General features: G+C 44.1%; 1 protein-coding gene across 2 annotated transcripts in view; it reads right to left on the bottom strand.

Moving 5' to 3' along the window:
- PCSK2 (proprotein convertase subtilisin/kexin type 2) overlaps nucleotides 1-25,493 on the bottom strand; it is a 195,428-nt gene extending 169,935 nt beyond the window's left edge. Inside the window, exon 1 of one of the 2 annotated variants that reach the window (XM_084623070.1) lies at nucleotides 25,091-25,493. In XM_084623070.1, coding sequence (XP_084479196.1) covers nucleotides 25,091-25,270 — 180 coding nt within the window. In that variant the 5' untranslated portion in view covers nucleotides 25,271-25,493. The remainder of the gene's footprint in view (nucleotides 1-25,090) is intronic. The other variant, XM_084623069.1, reaches the window with a different exon arrangement.
- Between the last annotated feature and the right edge of the window lie 2,006 nt (nucleotides 25,494-27,499).

The following is a 27,499-nucleotide window of genomic DNA, read 5'->3' as shown; positions in this document are numbered from 1 at the left end:
TCAGCAATCCCTATGTCATGGTGTACTCCTTGCTCTCTCGCAAACTTCTACAACCTTGAGATCCATGAATTGCCCAGAATCCATATGTTGGCAACCCTGGCAGCACATATATTTATCTCCCCTCAGTGGCCAAGGTAGCTGTGCTGTCAGTTCCAAATCTCTGTGCAGTGCATTTTGGGAAACATCACATTAATCTGCCCCAAGATCAGGAAGTAGCCACTTACCATCCCCTTTCTCCCGCACCCCACCACCCACCAGGGGCTAGTAAAATACACATTTTCTCAAATAACCAATCCAAGCCATGCCCTACCACCCATCCTCATTTCCTGCCCCCTCTGCAGCCACAACCCCGCTCCCTGTCCCTAAACCTCCATTCCACACACCCCGAGCCCCACTCTCTCTCTCTCACACACACACACAAACACAAAGTCCTCTGTCTCTGGCTTCTCCCAACCCACTCTAATAAAGATGTCGCTAGACCAGCTCCTGACTATTCTGCTGTGCTCACAGTAAACCTCCCCATAAGATAAACATGTTATATTATAACAGACACCATGAGTCATTAAATCTTTATTGCACAGATGGAAACACCACTGGCAAGACATTCACTGATGGGGAATGGCATCGGCATGTTGCCAGAAACTACCCCAGGCAAACAGAAGTGGCTGCACAGAAACCCTGTCATGGTTTGGGGTTTTTTTTCCTTTGTTGGTACATGTGCACTGTACTCCTTTCAGGCTGCACATCTGCGCAAGGGAAGAAGCGATCATGTTCTTAAATGCCATTCAGAAGTTGAGTCCTGCAAAGACTCTAGTGGGTGCCAGGCACTAACCTGGGTAAAATTAGTCCAACTGAGCCATCTGGACACGCATCCTAGTTTGAGCTCTAGCTCTGTGCCAATAAAACCTCACCTACAAATGTTTTGGAAAATGGCTATGCGGGGAGGGGCTTATATCTCTACAACCAAGTTCAAACAACTCCAAATATGGCTCATTTACCCTATCCTGCCCCCTTCTGAGGCACACCAAATTTCAAAGGATTCTGACCAAGCATGTTGGTTTTGAAGGACTTGGAAAGGTTGATGCTACCTTAACTATAGTGGCACTGCTGCACCACTTTAGTAACAACCAAGACACAGTGTAAGTGACTGGCGGGTGTGCACAAGACGTGTACCTGGGTTGGGGTGCACAGGCAGAGCTAGCGAGTACAGAAGGTTGGAGCTCAGAATTGGGGTGTACTGGTAGAGCTACGGTGTGCAGGAAGTTTGGGGTGCAGGGGGTTGAGGTGTACTGGCAGAGTTGTGGGATGCCACACCTCCCTCATCTGATCCCGCAGCCTCTCTCCCTTCCCCTTATCATGATGTATCCACTTCCTATAACTCCCCTCCCCCAAGGCAGCACCAAACCCCTCTTTTCCTGTTCCTCCACTGCTCCCCTGCAAGACCCCTCCCCTCCAGGAAGCATTCACATGCCTATTTTTCCTCCAGATACTTTGATTGCATCCCCCCCAGAATAAAACTACTTTTATCTTAGGTGGGAGGTTTGTGATTAATTTATCCTTAGTTATGTTAATTGAAGGGAGAGTTCACAGCCATCAGCCTCAAGGAGGTGTGTGATTCATCCAGTCATTATAGTACCTCCCAGTTTAACACTACAAGACAGCAGAAGGAAACAGTTTATCTGGGCGGGGGACTGTAACTCAGGAACCTGTCAGTGAAAATGACCCCATATTTGGACCCTAACATTGCCCCATGCCCACATACAAAGCAATCCAAGAAACTGTTCTGATTTTAGAGCACTTACAGAAGCATATAGAACTGTGGGAATGGAAACCTGTTTTTCTGTATTGGCGGGCACATTGTAAAAAAAGTGCAAATTTTCTTATAATCCTTCCTTTGGGTTCCCCAAAGATTTCATAGAATCATAGAAGATTAGGGTTGGAAGAGATCTCATTAGGTCACCTAGTCCAACCCCCTGCTCAAAGCAGGACCAACATCAACTAAACCATCCCAGCCAAGGCTTTGTCAAGCTGGGCCTTAAAAACCTCTAAGGATGGAGATTCCACCACCTCCCTAGATAACCCATTCCAGAGCTTCACCACCTTCCTGGTGAAATAGTGTTTCTTAACATCCAACCCAGACCTCCCCCACTGCAACTTGAGACCATTGCTCCTTGTTCTGTCATCTGCCACCACTAAGAACAGCCGAGCTCCATCCTCTTCGGAACCCCCCTTCAGGTAGTTGAGGGCTGCTATCAAATCCCGCCTCACTCTTCTCTTCTGCAGACTAAACAAGCCCACTTCCCTCAACCTTTCCTCATAAGTCATGTGCCCCAGCTTCCTAATCATTTTCATTGCTCTCTGCTGGACTCTCTCCAATTTGGCCACATCATCTCTGTAGTGGGGGGCCCAAAACTCCAGATGTGGCCTCACCAGTGCTGAATAGAGGGGAATAATCACTTCCCTCGATCTGCTGGCAATGTTCCTACAAATGCAGCCCAGTAAGCTGTTAGCCTACTGGGCAAATAGGGCACACTGCTAACTCATATCCAACTTCTCATCCATTCTAATCCCCAGGTCCTTTTCTGCAGAACTGCTGCTTAGCCAGTTGGTCCCCAGCCTGTAGCAGTGCATGAGATTCTTCCTTCCTAAGTGCAGGACTCTGCACTTGTCCTTGTTGAACCTCATCAGATTTCTTTTGGCCCAATCCTCCAATTTGTCTAGGTCACTCTGGACCTTATCCCTACCTTCCCTATCTCTACCCTATCTAACTCTCCTCCCAGCTTAGTGTCATCTGCGAACTTGCTGAGGGTACAATCCATCCCATCATCCAGATCATTAATAAAGATGTTGAACAAAACGGGCCCCAGGACCGACCCCTGGGGTACTCCGTTTGATACCGGCAGCCAACTAGACATCGAGCCGTTTATCGCTACCTGTTGAGCCCGACAATCTAGCCAGCTTTCTATCCACTTAATAGTCCATTCATGCAATCCATACTTTTTTGACTTGCCGGCAAGAATACTGTGGGAGACCGTATCAAAAGCTTTGTTAAAGTCAAGATAGATCACGTTCACTGATTTAGTGTGTATCATGGACTACCTTGGATAAAATTCAACAGATTGAGGCCCTTTTGGCCTGCTTTACATCAATAGTTTGATCTCTAGCTCTGTGCAAAAAAAAAAAAAAAGCATTTTTTGCAAAATGGCTATTTTTCCTGGCTTATATCACCGCAACCACTAGCTCAAATGATCCCACATTTGGGTCACTAACCCTGTCCTGCACCCTTCTGAGGCACACTAAGAATCAAGAAATTTGACTAAGGATTTGTACTTCGGAATTTAGCAAGGTCAGCCTTTAAACAGAAGTCAAGACCCAACCTATAACTACAGCAGTGCTGCTGCACCATTATAATGAATCATTGCTTGAGAGAGACAGTGTTCTCGCCACTGGACTGAACCTGCGCTGTAGCACCTGAGTTTGTAATCATGGCTCTGATACTCACTTGTAACTTGGCCATGGTACATATGCCTCATTTTCAGATGTGCCAAGCAACCACCATGCCTGCGGACTTCAATGACAGTTGCAGGTGCTTAGAGCCTCTACAAATCAAATAATTTACCTCGTTACATTTCAGTTGTCTTGCCTGTAATACAGAGGTAATAATACTTATTTATCTACGTCACCTGTTGTTAGCATTCACAAATGTTTGTACAATGCTTTGAAAATATTAAGTGCAAAGTATAATCATAATATACACATATTCCGGTGCTTGTCTGGTAATAGATATTCATAAATATTTTTTAAAATTTAAATAATACATGACAGCAATTTCCTCATCATAACAGCCACATCTGCCTAAAGGAAAAGCCATGTTACTAAGCTTAAGCAATTCTCCTAGCAATTTATCTCCTCAGAATTTAGGGGTACATAATATATTCCTATCGAAGCAGGAATGGTATCACCGAAAACAACAGCCCACTCCTAGCAAAGGCTAATTTGGCTAGATGACCTTTCCTCCCTTTTCTTTGTTGATGCAGGTGACCTTGTTGTTTGCATAATAAAGAGACTAGATCTGGTGAAAGCTGGGACCATATTTGCCCCAGAATTCATATAGAGGTGGCTTCAGAGATAAGGCTGTTTTCTTCATTCTATTAAAGTTTCTTGTTTAGTGTTAGAAGAAAGTGATTTACTGAGATTCTTTAGCATTGTCACATTATAACTCCTGGCCAAATTCTGCTCTCATTTACACCGGCATGAGTCTGAAGTAATTCATTAGAACCCAAGGGAGTTACTCCAGATTTGCACCAGTATAACAGAGCATCTAGCCCTCTGTCAGGAATCACAGTAGATTTAAGAGCTTCTTCTTGGAAGAAACAAAGAAGATGAACTAAACTCACGGCTGCTGTAGGTTAAAGGGGGGGAAATGGCACCCCACCATCAAAAGTCCTTGCTTACTGATTTTTCAGGCAGCTGCAGAATAAGACTTTATTGTTTGTTAATACCAATTAATAAATGTTAGCAGTTTATTGCCATCATAAACTGAGGTTAATCTAGTATGTGCTGATACGTTATCTTTCTTAAATTACATCAATCAAGTGAGGCAAATGTAGGCTTTTAATTAGCTACGCAGCATGATTCAGCCTTTAGATCCTGGAAAACTCTACTGGGGTACCATGCGCTTTGGATGTAAGACACATTCAAGAAAGACAGACAGACTGTGTTTTGTAAATGTATGAAAGAATTTGACTTTATATGTGTCTGAGAGAAAGAAAACAGCTGTTTGTGGGATTTTTGAGATTGGCTCTCAATGCAAAAATGTGGATCTGGATCTCAAACACCCAAAATTTCAGGCCTGTTTGGATCAGGGGTTTTGGATCCACCATTGTAATAACAGAGGCCTTAACAAAACTGAGTTTAGATCTGGGTTCTGATTCTGAATACCTCCAACCCAAATTTAGAGGTTCAGACTGAGTGGGGGTTGGCTCAGGCCCATAACTAGACATTTAGTGATCAAGAAAAGTATGATATGTGCATAATACAGAAATGTATGATTAATTACTTATGTTGCAGTTACATGTAGAAGTCCTAGTCAGGGATTTTTATCATGCTAGGCATTGTACAAACTAGTAAAACAAAGGCAGTCTCTGCCCCAGAGAGCTCATGGTCTAGGAATCATAACTGTGAAGAGACTCATTAATTTCACACATGCACTTCCACAAAGATTGTATGAGAAGATAAGAGAATGGCTACAGAATGCACATGTAGAGTAGGCCGCATAATACATACTCTCTTTTCTTAGGTACCTGGAAGAATCGGAGACTCTACCATCTGGCTCTAGCTTAATATCCAAACAAGGCCAAATAATATTGTCCATTTCTCTCTCCGTTTTTTTTTTTCATTAAGAATTTTTTTTACAACTTTAAATGTTATTTTGTTTCAGGTTTTTAAATCATGATTATATAATTTTGGCCATAATAGAGTGTGGTCTTGCATAGTTACCTTCTACTGAACAGGTGAGTAAATGCTCTAGTTCAGTCATGGGTAGCTGGAACACTCATTTGCTGCCTGAAAACAGGTTATATATGGGCATTTAGGTCATTCTTTTCATTTGTTTTAGGTGGGCAATGAAGTAAGTTAAGAACATAACCTCTACATGGAAATTTACTGGGGAAGGTTGATAATACATGACAAATCTCTTTGTGTCCTAGTTATTCCTGTTCTGGGTGTAAAAATGAGAAATATCCCCACTTACTGTAGACACACAAAATACAAATGGATAAATAAATGATATGTGAGAATAATGGGCCAGGCCCCAGTTTCCTTATTCAATTATCACTAAGCCTCCAATACTGACTGAAGACAACAGGAGTTCAACTGGATGGACTCAGCTTCATAACCATGTAACAAATCTATGGTCAACAAGGATTTCATGCTTGCTGCTAAACTGCACATGACAGCCATGTAGAACTTCTTGCAACAACAGGGATAGAATTCAGATACTCCTAATCCAAAGTACAAACCCTCCCCACTTGAGCTACAACTTTAGCACTACAGGAGGATAGCTCAGTGGTTTGAGCATTGGCCTGCTAAACACAGGGTTGTGAGTTCAATCCTTGCTGGGGCCATAGAATCATAGAATCATAGAATATCAGGGTTGGAAGGGACCCCAGAAGGTCATCTAGTCCAACCCCCTGCTCAAAGCAGGACCAATTCCCAGTTAAATCATCCCAGCCAGGGCTTTGTCAAGCCTGACCTTAAAAACTTCTAAGGAAGGAGATTCTACCACCTCCCTAGGTAACGCATTCCAGTGTTTCACCACCCTCTTAGTGAAAAAGTTTTTCCTAATATCCAATCTAAACCTCCCCCACTGCAACTTGAGACCATTACTCCTCGTTCTGTCATCTGCTACCATTGAGAACAGTCTAGAGCCATCCTCTTTGGAACCCCCTTTCAGGTAGTTGAAAGCAGCTATCAAATCCCCCCTCATTCTTCTCTTCTGCAGGCTAAACAATCCCAGCTCCCTCAGCCTCTCCTCATAACTCATGTGTTCCAGTCCCCTAATCATTTTTGTTGCCCTTCGCTGGACTCTCTCCAATTTATCCACATCCTTCTTGAAGTGTGGGGCCCAAAACTGGACACAGTACTCCAGATGAGGCCTCACCAATGTCGAATAGAGGGGAACGATCACGTCCCTCGATCTGCTCGCTATGCCCCTACTTATACATCCCAAAATGCCATTGGCCTTCTTGGCAACAAGGGCACACTGCTGACTCATATCCAGCTTCTCATCCACTGTCACCCCTAGGTCCTTTTCCGCAGAACTGCTGCCTAGCCATTCGGTCCCTAGTCTGTAGCTGTGCATTGGGTTCTTCCGTCCTAAGTGCAGGACCCTGCACTTATCCTTATTGAACCTCATCAGATTCCTTTTGGCCCAATCTTCCAATTGGTCTAGGTCCTTCTGTATCCTATCCCTCCCCTCCAGCGTATCTACCACTCCTCCCAGTTTAGTATCATCCGCAAATTTGCTGAGAGTGCAATCCACACCATCCTCCAGATCATTTATGAAGATATTGAATAAAACCGGCCCCAGGACCGACCCTTGGGGCACTCCACTTGATACCGGCTGCCAACTAGACATGGAGCCATTGATCACTACCCGTTGAGCCCGACAATTTAGCCAGCTTTCTACCCACCTTATAGTGCATTCATCCAGCCCATACTTCCTTAACTTGCTGACAAGAATACTATGGGAGACCGTGTCAAAAGCTTTGCTAAAGTCAAGAAACAATACATCCACTGCTTTCCCTTCATCCACAGAACCAGTAATCTCATCATAAAAGGCGATTAGATTAGTCAGGCATGATCTTCCCTTGGTGAATCCATGCTGGCTGTTCCTGATCACTTTCCTCTCATGCAAGTGCTTCAGGATTGATTCTTTGAGGACCTGCTCCATGATTTTTCCAGGGACTGAGGTGAGGCTGACTGGCCTGTAGTTCCCAGGATCTTCCTTCTTCCCTTTTTTAAAGATTGGGATCCCATTTAGTGATCTGGGACAAAAATTGGGGATTGGTCCTGCTTTGAGCAGGGGGGTTAGACTAGATGACCTCCTGAGGTCCCTTCCAAGCCTGATATTCTATGAATGGTTTTTTTCAAAAGCAGCCAAGGTAGTTAAACACCCAGTTTTCATTGATTTACATTAAGAGCTGAACTCCAAACTTCCTTAGCAACTTGTGAAAATCCCGTGTAGAGAGACTGACAAAGAGTTGAGTTCTTATTCCTGCCAGTAGAGAGAAAGATATACATACCCCTCAGCCAGGTCACTACAGCCTTTATAAAATCACCGTGTATCCAAGCCCTCTGGGGACCTGACACAATTCATAATATACTTTAGAAATGACTAGGAGGATAGTACAGGAAAAAGATCAATTATACCGATAACACATTGCACAGCATTTTTGCAATTGAGATTCTTTCAGCAATTACCAAGATATTATTTTACAAATAGAAACTTCACAAATGGGTTTCTGATGTTTGATATTTTTAATTACAGCTGACTGAATCATACCCAATAATTTGATTAATTTAGCTTATTTTTGGGTCAGTGAAATTGTCTCTGAGCAGCTGACAAGTTTCTCAGGATTTGTTACTTGAAACAATCCACCAAAGAAATTTCCAGATATAATGCAGCAACTACTTTGCAAGTACTTCATTGTAACTATTTGAAATTTGAGCTGCAATGATTAGGGATTTTTAGAATAATCCTGTAAATGCTTGAGCAGAAATAGCTTTCACTATAAGCTCCTGTAAAATAGTAAATCTATACCTGGTCTATGCTTAAAAAGTTTTGCTAGTATAATTATGTCAGTAAAGGGTGTGATTTTTTTTATTTAGAGATAGTTATGCTGGTAAAAGCCTTAGTGCAGACACAGTTATACAGGTAAAAGGTGCTTTACACCCAAATAGCTCATTTCATTTTGCTATACCAGAATAAGTCCTTTTATTACACTGATATAGCAACAAACACTACGGTTTTTTGGTTTTGTTTTGTTTTGTTGCCACTTAAACAATGCTAGCATAGTTAAAGCAGCAAATGTTTTACATATAGGCAAGGCCTTATACCTTACAATTTGTTTGAGTGAGGAAAAAACTGTACAGGACACCAGGTTATCGCCTACACTTAAAAAGAAGTTGATTCTCCTGAAAGGTAGCAGATTGGCAGCTCTGGAGATCTCTGAGGCGCAACAGAAATTCAAGCATCTCCACAATGCCTCAGTCCTGGTTTGGAAGGATCAAGTCTAGCACTGGGACAGTAGGTCAGTGTCCAAGTCCATTCAGTCCTTGGCCTCTGACACTTGGGGTCCAGACACCCCAGAGGAAGAAGAGAGGGTCTGAAACCCAAAAATAAGCAATTGAATCAACTGACTGTAATTTTACTGCACTATAAAAGTGTATCAAGTAAGGTCAGGGCCAGCCCACAACATTTTGGCACCTGAGGTAGGGAGCTCAAATAATGCCCCGCATGCCCCCTCGCTTGGGCCAAAACTTTGAAAGGTCTCAATTCTGCCTTCTTCCTGTTCTACTCCTCTCATGGTACTGCTCTGCTACCTACCCCAATAAAGGAGAACTAACAACTTAAAATGCCTTGTTCAAAAATTTTAAGTAACACTTAACTTTCAAACGCCTGAGTAGCAAACGTAACTTTTCTTGTCTGCATAGTAAACACTGGCATTTTTATCTGTTTGAATAATCAAAGTGGTGCTTTCCGTGCCTTCTTGGTTGCAAAGTTTTGAACTGCTTCCTGCTGAAGGTCCACAACCTGGGCCAGCTCATGCTCTATTGAGATGGTTGCAAGGCCGACCAGCCTCTCCTGTGTCATTGTGGAGCATAGATGTGTTTTTATTAACTTCAGCTTGGAGAAGCTGCGTTCTCCACTGGCAACTGTTCCAGGAAGTGTTAGGAATATGCGCAGAGCAACAAAAGCATTTGGAAAGAGGGTGGTCATCTTATTTGTGCACATATATTCCAGAAGAGCCTTTGGAGTTGACCCTGCTGAAATGTATCTTGAAAGGGCTTTCAGTTCATCACCTAAATCACTCGCATCAATATCACACATATCATGTCTCAACACTGTCTCTAGTGCCCTGCATTGCTGGTGTACAGGTATAGTGAGGAGATTTGGAATATCATACAACATCCCAAATATACTGCTGTGTTCCTTGAGCTGCATGAAACGTTCTTCAACTGACTGTATTGCACAATCCAGCACCTGGTTGAATTTTGTTTGGGGTCTCTTATGGGATTATCCCGTGCCTCGTAATCAACATATCTTCTTCTTTGGTGACTCTTGTATTCTTGAATGGGTGGAAAAATAGCTTCTGTGTGAAGTTCCTCTGCCAACTTCTGTGCACTCTTCAGAACATTTTGAAATCCCTCATCTGACTGGTAAGATTGGAGGTATGACTTTGCTTTGTCCAGTTGTTCCATTGCTCCAGATATAGCAAGGTCAATACCTTGGAGTCTCTTGCTTACAACATTTATTTCAAACAGTATGTCATGCCACAACACTAAGCCACACAGAAGTTTGAAGTTATGTATGTATCTGGTTATTCCATTTCCCTCTGCCACTGTTCTCCCTCAAACTTCCTGTCATAGCATTATCCTCCATAACGGCAACTATGGCATCATCTATCTTCCCAATGTGGTGTTTGACAGGCTTTATCACCTCCGCACGACTTTCCCATCATTTGGCACTCAGTGGTTTCAGTGTCAGAGAGGATGTTCCCAGATGTTGCTTCAAAATTTGCCATTGATGAGTTGATGCAGAGAAAAATACATAGATGCTTTGAATTACATTAAAATTCAGCAGCCTCACTAGAAGCTGATGCTGCATCACTGACCACCAAGTTCAATGAATGAGAACTGCATGGGACAAAGAAAGGTCAAGGGTTTAACTCTCAGATCTGTGTCTGCACTCCTCTGTTCTTTCGTCTCATGTTGGCACCATTATCGTAGCCCTGACCTCTCGTGTCAGCTATCGCAATTCCCATATCTTCCAGCTTTTTAAGAAGCACATTTGTCTTACCAGCTTCTGTAGTATCATCAGTATCAATAAATTCTAGAAAATGCTCTCTGACAGTCACCATTGCAGGGACATTTTCACTAGGTTCTGTTGTTGTTGTTACAAAATGCACCATTAAAGTCATTTGTTCCGTATTGCTGATGTCAGGTGTGCAGTCCAGAATAACAGAGTAATATCTTGCTGACTTCCGATCTGCCACAATCTTCTGTTTGACTTTTGTTGCCAGTAACTGTATCATCTCATTTTGAATTGTTTTTCCAAGGTAGTGGTGTGTGTACATTTCTTGGGTGGTGACTCTTCTTAGATGCTCCTGGAGTACGGCATCAAACTCAGCTGTCAGCTCCACAATTTTAAGGAAGTTTCCATTGTTTGGCACATACAGCTGATCTGAAGTGCCACACAGTGCTAGGTTTTGGGTAGCACGCATTCTCACAATGGCAGTGAGCCTTTTCAGAACATTTTGCCAGTAAAGAGACTCTGATGCAATCTTCTCTTGATGCTTATCATCTATGGTGACCTTTAACCTTTGTCTCATCTCAAGCTTTTTCTACACATGGAATGCTCTCTGGTGATGTGCTGCCTTCTCACGGCATGCCAGATTTCTAGCCAGATTCGTCCAGTCCTTTGTTCCTGTAGAACCCAAGGTGGCTAGAACATTAGACTGGAAGAGTTTGCAATAAAAACAGTATGCAGCATTTTGGGTTTTTGAGTATATAAGCCATGGCCTCTCCACTTTGTCACCATTTGGGATTTCACGCTAGTAATGTGTTGGATGGAAACTTCTATTTTCATTGTCTTTGGGGAACATGAAGTTTTTAATTTGCTGTGGCCCATGCAGTACAAGGAAGTCCCTCAGGCTACTGCTCAAGTGGGTCAAGTGGGTCATGGATCATCTAGACTTAAAGAACTAAACTCTCCTCAACTGGGTTCAGGGAAGCAGCAGGAAACAGGAAGCTCCCTGAGAAGCTGGTGTTAATCAGTCCAGGCTCCTGGGGGTGCTAGAGAGGTACATAAGAGGCTCCTCCTCCTCTCTCTCCCTGCAGCTCCTGATGCTTTCTGTTATTCCCTCTCACTTTTTCTCCTGCCTGCCTGTTATGTCTCTTGAGCCCTCCTTCCTCCAGCACAGCACTCCACCATCTCTGTGCATCTACAGCAGAGAGAATACATATGCACCAGCAGCAGACACAATTTTCTACACTCTGGTTCCTAGTGGCGCACCCCCACCCCCACAGTCTGGCACCTGAGGTGGCCACCTCAGTTCACCTCTGATAAGGCCAGCCCTGAGTACGGTCTTTTCTGATAGCCTGTGGGACACTGGTGATTAAGATCATTGTGAAATGTAAGGGAATTATGGATACTCACTGATATTATGCTTTAGACTCTGGGACTGCTGGGAGAAACAGACAGGAGAGAAGGCAGCTATCTACCTGTCTCCAATGTAAATCAAGCGTTATGGAATCAAAACAATGGAAGCCCCATTTACATACAAATTAGCTGGGGGATGGGAAACCCACAGAAATGGAAGAACAACAGGAAGCCTTCCTGCTCCTTGTAACCAGGTCAATGCACTTTGGGAGATACAAGTGGAAACAGAGAACTATTTTAGCATCCTTCACCTGAAGCGTCAAAGAAAGCAAGCGCTTTGGGCTTTGTGTGTTGGATCCTGGCTAAGTACTGACCAGCTATGCTGAAAGAACTGTGGTGAGAAATGACTTTGAACAAAGGATTCTAGCTTGTTAAGTTAGATTTTAGTCTCAGAAGCATATTTTGACTTTTGCTGGTTTGTAGCCATTTCTATCCCAATGCCTTTTACTTGGTATTACTTAAATAGTTGTTCTCTGTTAATAAACTTAATCTTGTTTGATTACACAACCATCTCAGTGCAGTGTTTCAAACTGACGGGTAAAATCCTCCACCAAACTAACTGGCTGGTGCTGTGGACAATGTCTGTAAAGGAGCAGTGACCTGGATACGGTTTTGTGACTGCTACAGTGAGAGGGGCTGAGCTCTGCAGAGGAGATGGTTTGGGGGGGACACTCAGGGCTGAAAGGGTTGTTGGGGTCACCCTGCAAGAAGTAACCAGGCTGGTGGAAGCCACGGTGAGATCACTGTGCTGAAAACAGGGATCTGAACCAAAGCTGCACAGCACAGAGACCTACAGGGTAGGCAGTGACAACTCCTTACTGGTCTGGGTTCAACCCCAAAGTGTCACAGCTTCTCAGTTAAGTCTGCCTACAAATTAATACCAAACATGCTGTTGGTCCTGTGATAGAATCACTTATCCTTAGGATCTGGACTGTGACTGTCAGTTTACACCCATCATTATTTAATTATGCTGGATTTGAACCTTTGCCCTAAAGGCTCTATTTCATCTACACCATCCTGTCCCCTTGGTGCTTATTTTTCTCCATACTGCAGTGGGATTTTTAACTTCCACCTGGCCTGCTGCCAGAGTTCAATGCTTCTCTCAAAAGACAGCATTTTTAAAAGTGCAACAATCCCTCTTCTGTACAGCACTGCAGTGTCAGCACTTTGGGACACATTCAGCCCCCGTGTAACTCCACTGATGTCGAGGATCATCAATTTGATCTGGGTTTATCCAGTTCTGGTATTGAAATCTTGACTTTGTGGCCTAGACCCAAGAAGGAAATAATCTAAAGAAACTCCAGTACTGGAATAGGTAGGGTAAAAATAAAGGAAATAGAAAGAGCTATTTCATCTGTATCAACCCTATCACCTCAGGTAGCGCATCCTGACACAACCCATGTGAGCACAGAAGTCTCCAGCCATAGCAGAACTGTAATGGTTATGTCACCTAGAGGCAGGAAGGGGAGAGCAAAGATTTGGGACGGGGGTTGAGCTCACTGCATGCTATAAATCAAAGCTCTGCAGTGGGTTTGGTTGAGCTCTGGTAAGGAAGGGGAAGTGTGAGGGTTGGTCAGGCCAAAGAGCAGTGGGCTATGCTGTATCACAAAATGTTAAGGAACTCCGTCAAAAAATTCAGCCTCTGATGGCATAACACATGGTGCTCCCTGGTTAAAATAGTCTCCCTGCACCCTCCTGCCCACAGAATATCCACTAATGTCTTCTTCTTTCTTCCCTTCCCAAAAATTCCACACTTACTCCCCCTTACAGTCTATTTATTCCAGGCTCTCACCAACCTCAATTCAATACACCAATCCTTCATCTCCACTCCTCGGCCAGGGCTCCTCAACCCATCACCTTATCATGGAGGCTTCTTTAGGTGGCAGTTGTTCCTCACAGTAGCAGCTCCAGGGGGCAGGCAGGTGGCTTTTGGTCTCCACAGACAGCTGTGATTATAGGCTGGTCATCCTGAGGCATCTGGCGGCTGGTCAGCCCCCCTTCACTGGTGGGATAGGTGGGTGGGGAATGAGTATGTTGATGAGTGGCTGTCCCCTAGCTGTTGGTGAGAGCACACACCCCTCTGGCCAGCATCTCCCACTGGTAACTTAGGCAGCTCAGTACCTAGCCATACTAACTTTTGTGAATCACAGTCTAAGGTACATATTTCCCCCCATTTGTTACATAGGGAGCCCAGGTGCTTACCTCAGGCTTTGTGAATCCCAGTAATGTTCTAGGCACCTAAAAATGTATGCATCCAGGCCTAGGTGCTTACCTTTCTCAAGATGCTCCTTCATAGGAGGACATGAAACCTCTGAAACAAGGGGGTCACATCAGTGGGAGAAGTTCTAATAGAGCCACCTTTCAAAGGCAATCTACAAATCCCAAGAGCTGGCAGAGCTAATGTAGCCTCAAATCAGTAGTGGTGAACACTGATCAGCTTTGCCTGTGAGGTCACATTCCTCATCTCCACAGAATTCCCCAGGGCACTGCCCAGTTAGCTGGGCTGACCGTGCACTTGGGGAAGGCTCTGTGGTTACATACCAAACTATAGCATGTCTTAGGCAACATTCATTGGGCCTGCTCTTCACCTAAAGTAAATAGAGCTAGACCAATATATGCCAGTTGAGGGTCTGACCCATTGTTTTTAAAACCCTCCATTTATTGGAAGAGTTATTCACATGTGTCATAAATATAAAGGGAAGGGTAACCACCTTTCTGCATTCAGTGCTATAAAATCCCTCCTGGGCAGAGGAAAAACCCTTTCACGTGTAAAGGGTTAAGAAGCTAAAATAACCTCGCTGGCACCTGACCAAAATAACCAGTGAGGAGACAAGATACTTTCAAATCTGGAGGGGGAGGGAACAAAGGGTTTGTCAGTCTGTGTGATGCTTTTGCCGGGAAAAGAAAAGGAATGCAGCCTTACAATTGTTAGTTAGTAAGCAATCTAGCTAGAAATGCATTAGATTTCCTTTTGTTTAATGGCTGGTAAAATAAACTGTGCTGGATGGAATGTATATTCCTGTTTTTGTGTCTCTTTGTAACTTAAGGTTTTGCCTAGAGGGATTCTCTATGTTTTGAATCTGATTACCCTGTAAGGTATTTACCATCCTGATTTTACAGAGGTGATTCTTTTACATTTCCTTTAATTAAAATTCTTCTTTTAAGAACCTGATTTGATTTTTCATTGTTCTTAAGATCCACGGGTTTGCGTCTGTGTTCACCTGTACAAATTGGTGAGGATTCTTATCAAGCCCTCTCCAGAAAAGGGGGTGTAGGGCTTGGGGGGATATTTTGGGGGAAGACCTCTCCAAGTGGGCTCTTTCCATGGTCTTTGTGTAAGACGCTTGGTGGTGGCAGCATAGGGTTCAAGGACAAGGCAAAGTTTGTACCTTGGGGAAGTTTTTAACCTAAGCTGGTAAAAATAAGCTTAGGGGGTCTTTCATCCAGGTTCCCACATTTGTACCCTAGAGTTCAGAGTGGGGAAGGAACCTTGACATAGTGACAGAGCGGTGGGATCATTTTGAGATCATTTTGGGATCATTTTGAACCAGAAGCACAGCAGGATTTTAAAAATTGTGTAAAAGAGGATTGCAGCTGTAAATTCTGTCTCTCTGGCTGGGGGACAGAGCAGCAGGCATAACAAATGGATTTTTCTGTAGGCTGAGAAGAACTATCAGGAAAAAAAACATAGGTATCAGGTTACAGCACAGCAAAATTTTACAAGCCAGGTTTTTTTTGTTTGTTTTGTTGTTTTCTTTCTAACTCTCAGGTGTAAAGTTAGTTAAAAACAGAGAGGCTAGGATGACAGAAAGCAAGGCACAACACAAACTGGAGTTAACCAGACTGGAAGCAAAAGGGAAAGAAAAGGAACACCAGAGAGCTATGGAGGCAGAAAAAGAGGCAGAAAAAGCCCAGGAGGCTGCCCACAGGAGAGCTATGGAGGCAAGGGAAAAAGAAATGGAGGAGAGGGGAAAAGAGACAAAGAATGCACTGGAGATAGGGAAGGCAAAGGTTCAGCAGAATATACCAGATAACCCTAACCATTCTTACCCAACAATCCACAAATGGGAGTGACTATGTCCACAGTATGATGAATCCAGTGATATTGCTGAATATTTTCTCACCTTTGAGAGACTGTGCACACTCCATAAAATTCCTGAAGCTCACAAGATGACCATATTGGTCACAAAATTGACTGAAAGAGCTCTGGACATATTCAATAAGATGCCTATTGATGACACTTCTGATGATAATAAATTCAAGGATTTCGTTTTAAAGCAATTTCATGTTACACCTGAAACTTACAGAGTAAAATTTAGAGCCCTTAAGAGAGGACCTGGACTAAGTAATGTGGCTTATGTAAACCAGATGACAGATCTGTTTCATAAATGGCTCAACAGATGGGCTGTAACTAGCTTTGGAGGAATGCGGGATTTGATGATACAGGAGCAATTCCTAAATATGTCCAAGGATGATATAAAACAGTGTTTATGGGATAAGAAAATGGACTCAGCAGGAAGTCTTGCTTCTTATGCTGATCAATACGAACAGTCCCAGACCGCCAGAGAGGCGGGACAAACCAGAACAAAACGGGTGGAGGGAGGAGAGAGGAACAACCCTGGTCGTAGTTGGAGCGGATACCAGAAGGGACAACCTCAGACCACACCCTACTACCGGGGGCAGCCCAAGGCCCTAACTACACCCCAAGGAACACTCTAGACACCTTATCGTCCTGCCACACTATTCTCCAGCAACCCACCCCACCCCAGTGACCCACCAGCTGGATGATGCTTTAAATGTAATGAGCTGGGGCATGTAAAAGCCAACTGCCCAAGAACCCCAACAGATTACAGTTCATTGCACCAGAATCACACCAGAGGTCCTCAGGCCCAGATACCTCCCAGATAACCTCAGAGCGGAGGGAAACTGTGAGTGTGGGCAGGAAGAAGGTCACCGCGTGGAGGGACACTGGAGCACAAGTGTCGGCTATCCATGCTTCCTTAGTAGACCCCAATTTAATCGACCCAGAGGTCCAAGTGACGATTCAACCCTTCAAGTCAAACTCTTTTGACTTGCCTACAGCCAAGTTGGCAGTCCAGTACAAAGGCTAGTCAGGAACATGAACTTTTGCAGTCTATGATGATTATCCCATCCCCATGCTGTTGGGGGAAGACTTGGCCAATCATGTGAAGCTAGCCAAGAGGGTGGGAATGGTCACCTGCAGCCAGGCTAAGCAAGCTGTCACACCTAGCTCTGTTCCGGAAACTTCAACCAGGACCCCGTCAGGGGTGATGGAACCGGACCCCACCCCACATCTGCAACAGCAGTAGTGGATCCAGTCCCAGAGACCCAGACAGAGCCAGTCCCAGAACCAGAACCAGTGGAACAACCAGCACCAGAACCATTGCCAGTACCAAATCCAGTACTTGCAACCCCAACACCAGAGGGCTCCACCAAACCTGCACCGGCAGCAGCAGATAACCCTACACAAGAGGCTCAGCCAGAGCCTGAACCCCAACATAGTGCACCAGCAGAGAGCGGTTCACCATCAACAGAAACAGCCCCATCACCTGCATCACTTCCAGAGGGACCAAGCCTAGGTCCACAATCCAATGAGTAACTGATGTCTCCAGCATCAAGGGAACACTTCCAGACTGAACAGGAAGCAGATGAAAGCCTCCAGAGAGCTCGGACGGCAGCACAGAGCAACCCACTGCCTCTCAGCTCTTCCAATCAATCCAGGTTTGTTGTAGAAAGAGGACTTTTATACAAGGAAACTCTTTCTGATGGACATCAGGAAGACTGGCATCCTCAGAGATAGTTGGTAGTTCCAACTAAGTACCGGGTAAAGCTATTAAGCTTAGCCCACGATCATCCTAGTGGCCATGCTGGGGTGAACAGAACAAAAGACCATTTGGGAAAGTCGTTCCACTGGGAGGGAATGGGCAAGGATGTTTCTACCTATGTCCGGTCTTGTGAGGTGTGCCAAAGAGTGGGAAAACCCCAAGACCAGGTCAAAGCCCCTCTCCAGCCACTCCCCATCATTGAGGTTCCATTTCAGCGAGTAGCTGTGGATATTCTTGGTCCTTTTCCAAAGACACCCAGAGGAAAGCAGTACACACTGACTTTCATGGATTTTGCCACCCAATGGCTGGAAGCAGTAGCTCTAAGCAACACTAGGGCTAACGAGGGGTTTCAGGAACTATTGGACATTTTTGACAGGGTAGGTTGGCCCTCCGACATCCTCACAGATGCAGGAACTAATTTCCTGGCAGGAACTATGGAAAGCCTTTGGGAAGCTCATGGGGTGAATCACTTGGTTGCCACCCCTTACCATCATCAAACAAATGGCCTGGTGGAGAAGTTTAATGGAATTTTGGGGGCCATGATATGTAAATGAGCATTCTAATGATTGGGACCTAGTGTTGCAGCAGTTGCTTTTTGTGTAATGCTTTTGCTGGGAATATATCAGGAATGCAGCCTTACAACTGTTAGTTAGTAAGTAATCTAGCTAGAAATGCATTAGATTTCCTTTCGTTTAATGGCTGGTAAAATAAACTGTGCTGGATGGAATGTATATTCCTGTTTTTGTGTCTCTTTGTAACTTAAGGTTTTGCCTAGAGGGATTCTCTATGTTTTGAATCTGATTACCCTGTAAGGTATTTACCATTCTGATTTTACAGAGGTGATTCTTTTACCTTTCCTTTAATTAAAATTCTTTTTTTAAGAACCTGATTGATTTTTCATTGTTCTCAAGATCCATGGGTTTGCGTCTGTGTTCACCTGCACAAATTGGTGAGGATTCTTATCAAGCCTTCCCCAGGAAAGGGGGTGCAGGGCTTGGGGGGATATTTTGGGGGAAGACCTCTCCAAGTGGGCTCTTTCCATGGTCTTTGTGTAAGACGCTTGGTGGTGGCAGCATAGGGTTCAAGGACAAGGCAAAGTTTGTACCTTGGGGAAGTTTTAACCTAAGCTGGTAAGAATAAGCTTAGGGGGTCTTTCATGCAGGTCCCCACATCTGTACCCTAGAGTTCAGAGTGGGGAAAGAACCTTGACATGGTGGCAGAGTGGTGGGATCATTTTGATCCAGAAGCACAGCAGGATTTTAAAAGGTTGTGTAAAAGAGGATTGCAGCTGTTTATAGTTTAATGAGAGGTTTTCCTATTTTCATAATGAAGGAATGTTTGTGTGAATGAATCTTATAGGATGCCATTAAAATTGATTATTGAACTCGTAATAGGGTGTGCTTAAGTCTGAGGCCTGATTTTCAGCCCACTGATTTCCATGCGAGCAGAAACAGATCCTATATTTTAAAACAATGCATATCTATGGTGCACACACAAAGGCCTACATTTCCAAAGACTGGTCTCCCCTTTTGCACTGCATATATTTTCACCTGCATTTTATAGAAGTAAAGCTCTGCTCCCATGATAGTAAACATTCTAACGTCTGTACTTTGCCTAGGCAAAACCAACACTTTCTAAATGTGTGCAAACTCGGCACTGGTGCGCTGACCCGCAAAGTGCAGACACAGGTATGTGCACAAAAAATTGGGAAGGTACATGCACAGAGGCTCAGGTAAAAGTCTGGCTGAATGCTGACCTCCAAAAAGGCCACTAAATGTTTGAGTAAAATCGATAAGAAATTCTCAAGAGCCAAATCCTGCATTCCTTACTCACGCAAAATTCCCCATTTCAATCACTGAGTGTTTTCGGTGCACAAAAACACAGGACTGAACCTTAAATGTAGAAATAAGGCACACTTTAAATAGTGAAGGTAATGAGCCAGCAGTACCATTTTAAAATGGTTGTGGTGGATTATCCAGCACTGGCAATTTTTAAATCAAGACTGGATGTTTTTTCTAACAGATATGTGCTAGTTTAAACAGGAGTTACTAGAAGATCTGTGGCCTGTGCTGTATAGGAGGTCAGACTAAATGATCCCAATGTTCCTTTCTGGCATTATAATTGATGCATGTATCCACAGAAAAGCCTCTCTCAAGATTTAGGGGCTGATCCAGATCTGCCCACTGTGATAACTATCTTTATAGCATTCGGTGTGAAGTGGGAGCAGAGCTAAAAACAATTCAAAGCCTGTATACACAAAGGTATCTGAACAATCCTCGGATTACGGTTTTATTCAAAGAAAAACACAGAACAGTACCAATGAGAAGGAAGAAGGAGCCTGACCACTTTGGAACAGGGAGCGGAGGGGATTTTCCCCGTTGTAAAGAGCTTCCAAAGCTGCAAATCTGTCAGTCTGCCACTCATCTAGATTTCTACACCATACAAACTCCTGCCCACACGCCGTGCTTCCCAAGTTTGTGCGGCAGCTCATAAGAGGGAAAAGGGGATGTACCACAAGCAGTGCAGTGTAGTCATTGACAGGACTGCTTGAATATAAGAACATAAGAACAGCTATCCTGGGTTAGACCACAGGTCCATCTAGCCCAGTATCTTGTCTTCTGACAGTGCCCAATTTCAGGTGCATCAGAAGAAATGAACAGAACAGGTAATCATCAAGTGATCCATCCTGTCATCCATTCCCAGCTTCTGGCAAACAAAGGCTAGGGACACCATCCCAGCCCATCCTGGCAAATAGCCATTGAAAGGTCTATCCTCCATGAACTTATCTAGTTCTTTTTTGAACCCTTGCACTCAGAGCAAATCCCCAAACTGTGTGGAGCACTTGTTGGAATAAATGAAGACATGCACCTAAGCCAGCTGGTCTTAAGCAAAATGGGGAGCAAAGCAATCGCCTGCTCAGGTATGTATCTTTGCTTTCTGCATTGGCACAGCTCTTCTACATCTTTTCAGCCAATGCAGGATTTGGCCCACAGTTTGGAAGCAGCAAACACAAAATGTTTTGAGATTTTTAGGACACTGACCACTGATTGTTCAAAGCATTTCACCACTGCAAGATGAGTGAAGGTGGAGTATATAGACATGGTGGCATTTTGTCATGACTATGAGATATGTAGCTAATGAAAACAAAATGTGAAACGAAGTTGATCTTACTTAAAAACCTGCACACAAATCTGTAATGATTAGGTGACCTTTGTTTCTGTAATCTGTACTGAGAAAAGCTCTATTGTGGAAACATTGATATTTTGTGAATATTGCTTCATTTAATAAGCCAAAGTTTAATTTTCTTGAATAGAGAATATGAACACTAGGAAATGTGAAATATAGAACAATCCTGCTTCATTGTGGATAGAGATTTGGTGACAATCTTTTTTTTCAACTACAATTTATTGATTGTATAATGGACTAGTCAGGGGTATGATATAATGTAACTGTCTTTTCTGTGCAAAGTATCGTAATGCAGAGTTGCCAAGTCTTACAATTTTATCGTGAGTCTAACAATATTTGGTATTATTCTTCAAGTCCCAGATTCTGGATGCTCAGCTTTCATTTCCTAGCCTTCAGGGTTGTGGACAAAAGCGTGAAAACATGATGCAAGAGTGCTTCAAGGGTTCGAAAGCAAATAAAGAGCCATCTTAACATTTTCACTTTTAAATGTCATGTTTTAGGGTTAGAAGGAGTGGGAATGTGAAGAAATGAATGTGGTTTATAAGAGTGACCATTTTATGAGGAATTTTAGAGTTGTTTTAGGAAGGTGCAGATAAACTGGAAAGCTCTCAACCTTACAAATCAAAATACATCATTAAAATGTAATTAAAGCAAAGAAGGGAGTTTAGGATTATTTGAAATAAGATAAATTCAAGTTAAGATTTTCAAGAATCCATGCCTAATGCCACAGTCCCAGATCTATATTTAGGCACCTGATTTCAGGAGGGCTGAGCACCAAGCATCTCCCACTGAAGTCCTTGGGCACTGCGCACGAGAAAAAAAATCAAGCAACTTATTTAGGTGCCCAAATATGGACTATAACTAACTCAGATTCAGAGCTGGAGTTAAAGCCCACAAGGGATCCAAAGCTTGAACTTAAACTTCTGACTAGAGTTAAGAGCCAAGTTGCTGCATCTTCACTGCCATTTCAGCCTGAGTTAGTTAACTAGGGTTAGCTAACCAAAGGTAAGAACACACTTATTTTTTTTGCATTGAAGACCTACCCAAAGGGGGTCTGGCCTATCAAAGAACAGCTAAAATGTGTAATATTAGCCCTCATTACAAATTTCTCAGTTACATTTTACTGGAAATCTGCTGCTAAACAACCTGCTATATTAACTCATGTGTCAGTTATGAAAGAACCCTGCATACATTGAATCAGATATTTTTAAAAATCTTCTATGAAACTAATACCTTGAATTATTTAAAAAATTGTTGTCTGAATTATGTAAAAGGTAAACAGCCTCTCCCACATTTCTCCTATATTTACATATATGGTATTCTGTGCCCGTGAAGAGACAGATATAAGACCAAGTAAATATATTACCAAATGAGGGTTACACTCTACCAGCTTTACTCCCAGTGAGAAGCACCTCCTCTGCAAGAAACACCATTAAAATAAATGTGATTACTTTCAGAGTGAGGTGCTACTCAACATCAGCACAGAGGGCAGGATTTGGCTTGAGTGAATAATTTATCAGACTGTCAAAAACAACCTTTGTGGTTGAAGGATGTAACCATGATCAGTGCTATCTGTGGTTTAATATTTTTAGTATTTTCTGTATGTTTCATTGTACAATTTAGAAGTTTGCAATAAAAAGATCTATTTAAAATAATTGGCTGTTTATTATTCATATAGTACCCACAGTTGTAGGTACCTACCCTGAAGAGTTTAGAACCGAAGGCCCTGATTCTGCATAAACATACACTACATATGCCCTCTTTTAACTTTTTGCACTGATTTAGTCCCATTAAAGTTGCCTTTGAAGAATCAAGGTCTGAAAGGACACTAAGACCAGTGAAGACATGAAGGATAAGAGTCCTCTGAGTTCACAAATACTGAAAAAGCACCAGAGCAGCTGACACATGCCAAAAGGAAGCAGAGATCAGAGCACTGAATCAGAGCTATCAAACTCTGTGCCAGACATAGTGAGGATTCCCCCGTCTAAGTGAAGATAGTAATCAGCCTCCTTTGTATTATCCTCTGCTGCAGAACTTGATAAATGCAACATGTTTTAAAGAATGCAATGATATTTCCTCTGCTGAGAGAGGGAGAGAGAGAGAGAGTGTGTTGGGGATGGAGGGGGTGGAAGAAGGCACAGGTTGGTTGGGAATAACATCATATAACCTGGAAGTCTCTCCGAGCAGCGTGTGAGCCACAGCAGAATAGTTTATGAGTGTCATTCCTGGAAGTGCACACACATTGCTGTGGGCTAGTCTGGTGGCCTGGCACCGCTTTTGTCATTTTACATGCAAAGGAGATGTGTGAAATTGCACAACCCCAGCTGTGGATTTCAGACAGGATCAGGACTCTCACCCCAAGGCTGCTGGAGAGTGGCCCTTCCCCACTTCCTTCTCTCTCTCTCCTCTGAATTTTCCCCCACCCGGATCATAAGAATATACACATTAAAAAAGCAAAGGTGAAAATAAACACTGCCAGGGACCCCCAACCTCACTAGTCAGCACCAGCAGTGACAGGTCCCAGGACATGGTGGCAAAGGAGCAGGCTGGGAAAAACAGGGGAGACTGATGCCAAAGTGTCCCATCCAACAAACCCGAGCAGTATACAGAAGCTCAGGTATAAGATCACTTCCAAAAGGCACCAGCAATGACAGAACAAGGATTTCAGTACTACCAACCAACACAGTATCGGTCAGAGCTGGAATGAGGCCAAAGTGGTAATTTATTTTGCCTTCATTTCTCTAATGAAACCTCAGTGGAGCTGCCATAATACTGCCCAGATGCAGTACGTGGCTCTGGAGAAGGCAGTCTAACTACACATGGGTTTTGATCTAAATGGAAGGGCCCGATCCAACGCTCCCTGACGTTAATGACCAGACTCCCATTCATTACAATGGAAGTTGGATCAGGCTCTTATTGCATAACTACTGGGAAAACAAAAACACCAAAGAGCAGGTTTCAGAGTAGCAGCAGCAATGCTAACTCAATTCCTCTCCCTGTGTACATCTGGGAGTTTATCCTTACCCTGACTGCTCCCGTTGTATTGACCTCAAGCATTTAATCAAACCTGTTCCCTAGTTTAATCTATTTATTAATGATATTATTAATTATTATTAATTATTCAGTGAACCTGGATTAAGGGACCCACATCTAGGTTTAATTAATATTTGATCTGGAGAGATTGCCAGTTTGGGGTTTGCCTGGGTTGACTTCTCAGCAACCAGAAACAAAACAATGTCAAAAGGTGCTTCAAGTTCTCCAGGTCAAATAACTGTGTACGATCCTGCATTACCTTTTATCAAGTTCTCTTGTCCTAAAATCTCACATTGCTCTTAGAGAAGACCATGACTATCGATGCCTCTGTCAGCCTGGCTCTGAGTGTCAAAGCAAATGTGAAACCTCACATGTAAATTATGTAAGCTCCTTCGGTTAGTTACCTTTAAATCTTTTATAGAGGTGCAGTTTCTAAGCAATTTCAATTAGTGATCACTATATGCAGGTTTTAGGAAGCGCATGGGTGTGCACCATGCATTCTTTTGTTCAGTCCCAGAAATTGCTTAGTACTATTTCAGGATGAGAGTTAAATTGGAGGATGTTTACACAGCAATGTAGTAGGTACTGAACTAACCATGCGGGGAAACTCCTTGTTTTTAGTCCAAGAAGCACTGATCTGAATCATATCGTGTCACCACTGATGAGTAGCTTGTAGTGGATCTTTGCACATCCACTATTTCAATATGTTACACCACAGGAAGTAAGGAGCAATTTTAAAACAGCTCTTATTTGTTTTCATTCCTTTACATTAACTTGCTAGCTGGGCTGATGGAGGGGTGTGCTCAAACAAATGATTTCCTGCTCTCTTTCTGAAAACTATCAGTTATCAGGTGCATAGACCCACAACGTTCAAGCATGACCTTAGCCCAAATTGAAGGGCATTTTAATTAGACAACATTTGCGGGAGGGGGGACACGCACAGCCCTTGGGGCTCTGTCTGCAGATGTATCCTGCTGTGTTATAAACTGCGTGCAGAGATCTCATCAACGGCTGTTATCAAAACAATGCACCACGCCACGGCCTTAGCTGCCGAAGCAATTAAACAGAGCGCGGCTCTTACCTTTCGGACCCCACTAAAGCCGTATTCGGCCGCGACTTGCTTCGCTTCTGGCTCGCCCCCTCGGTGCAGCTCCACCCAGAAATGATTCGTGTAGACGGCTATTTCAGCGGATGCCAACAGAAGGAGACCCAGCCAAAAGAGCCCAGCGATCGTCCACGGGGTAAGGCGCCCCCCCTTCATGGCTCTCTCCGCGGGAGCGGGAGCGGACACCCACCAGCCCGCCGCCGCGGGGGGCCCGGGCTTGGAGGGAGGCTAAGCAGGGCGCTGCTGAAGGCGCCGCCTCAGCCGGTGCGCTCCCTCGGCAGCTGGCGCGGCGCGGGAAGTCGGCGGGGCGGCTGGTGAGCGGCCGCGGGCGGGTCTGTGCGCGGGGGGCTCGCGGGCAGATCTGCACTGTCAGCGCCTCCTCGCCGCTCGTATCGGCGGCGGCTCCAGGAAAGCGCCAACCGGGCTGAGGTGAGATTGCAGCGCTGCCAATCACGTGCGGGGAGGAGGTGCGCGGGAGGCTGCGGGGGGGGGAGCTTTCCTCTCCCCCCCCCCCCCTCCGCGCACGCCCGCAGCCTAGGGCTCGCTAACCCGGGGCGAGCGGTTCCCGCGGCTGCCTGGTTCAGCACCCTGGAGAATTCCTCCATCTCCCGGGGCAAGGCGGGGAGAAGCCCGGGGAGACGCACGCGCTGGGACCAGCAGCAGCGCTACCCCTGTGGTGCGTTACACAGGGGGCGAAAGGCGTGTTTCCCTGCGGGGACGGTGCTGAGCCAGGCGGGCAGGAGATGCTCCTTACCCCATGCTTCAGTCCCAAATGCTGGCATCAGTGCACCGGGGCTGCCGCCTTCCTGGCACGGGCTTTCCCCCGCCCATAACCGCTCTGGTCCCAGTGTGTCCCCCAGGCTTTGTGATACAGTGCACAAATCAAGTAGGTAAAGAAGGCTCCGGGACCCGCCGGGAACGGGTATTTGGCGACCCTCCAGAGGACTCTAGCCTGGCTTCCCTCGCCCCTGCCATGATGAGAGAGGGATTGTTTATGTTTACAAGGACCGTGTCTTGGGTCCAGGGAGGAGGTCCAGGTCCACCACTGCGCAGCCTGAACTCGAGCTTGTGTCGTTTAGTCATTAGGTGAGGGCAGCTGAGCAGCCCAGAAAATGCAAGAGCCGACCACGTTGTTCCCTGTGCAGAGGGAAATATAAATCCGTGTCAGGGAAACGTACAAACAAAACCTTGGCTCCTGAGCCAGGGGGGAGGAAAACGACGCTAAACCAATTCAGATCTTTTAAAGAAATGAATGCTGTAGTGGCAGTTAAAGTAGTAAGGACTTATACGGCTTCCTCTAGGGGTGGCTGCATGAGGAAGCAAATACATGTGGGGTCATGAGAAGTATTCTTGTGACCCAAGTTTCATCACACTGTGTGTGTGTGAGACCTACGTGGATGTACATTCCGTCCAATAAACTCTTAAAGCACACTGAGAGGAAGAGAAACAAAGCAGCAATCCATGCAGCCTCTGAGTGTGGTAAGCAGGTAAAAAGATATTCCGAGCTAAATTTATGGACAAAACATTTGTAAGAATGTATATTGTCATTTAAATAAGGCAATCATGGATGAGGGTGGGGGACAGACAATGCACTAGCAGGGCTTCATACAAGGGATATAGCTTTAAAGGGGGTGGAAACTCAGTTTTTTAGACAATAAGCCTTAAAAGCCCGCAAAGAGTCAATTTGCAAAACTCCAATGGGAATAAATAACACAGGAGACTGGATCCTAGGGTAGTTAGATTTCTGCAGGTTTACACAAATGTATTTATTAATGTGTCACTCAGAAAGAAACTCCTTCAGTTGCCCCATCCTATTTTAAAAAGGAAGCAACATTCCCTGAGGAACAGACAAAAATACACTCCTTTGAGATGTAACAATTGTGTTGTTAGAGAGTGTGTGCCAAGTGGTTATTAATTTTGAAATAAATAGAGCAGTAGACTTGTGGTAATCCATTTTACAAATGGTTAAAATAGAGAAAAGATTAAAACAATTTGCATAAAAGAAGTTGTAAAACAGTAAAGATTAAAAGGTATATGGGTTGTCTTATTTTCATTATCCTAAAATACTCTCAAAAGAAGGAAGGAACAGATAACCACAGTGATAGAATAGACACTCCAAAACCAAATGGGAGCTGATGTATTGTGACAAATTATTGATTTCCTTCCTCTGCATGAAAATCCCCTACGCAGGCAGAAGAAAAATGAAACTTGGGGCCTGATCCAAAACACATTAAAACCAAACTGAAAGCTTTAAAATGAATTACTAATGCTAAAAAAGGTATGCATTACAAATGGAATATCAGGGAGAAAAGCAGTCTCTCAACCTATTAAAGAGATTATGTCAATGGATTGCAGGTTTTTAGATGCCTGTTCAAAGAGCAAGTA

The sequence above is a fragment of the Lepidochelys olivacea genome, assembly GCF_965140295.1.
Source record: "Lepidochelys olivacea isolate rLepOli2 genome assembly, chromosome: 3".
Taxonomy (NCBI): domain Eukaryota; kingdom Metazoa; phylum Chordata; order Testudines; family Cheloniidae; genus Lepidochelys; species Lepidochelys olivacea.
Note: the sequence above shows the minus strand (reverse complement) of the source record. Positions and strands in the feature narration are given on the sequence as shown.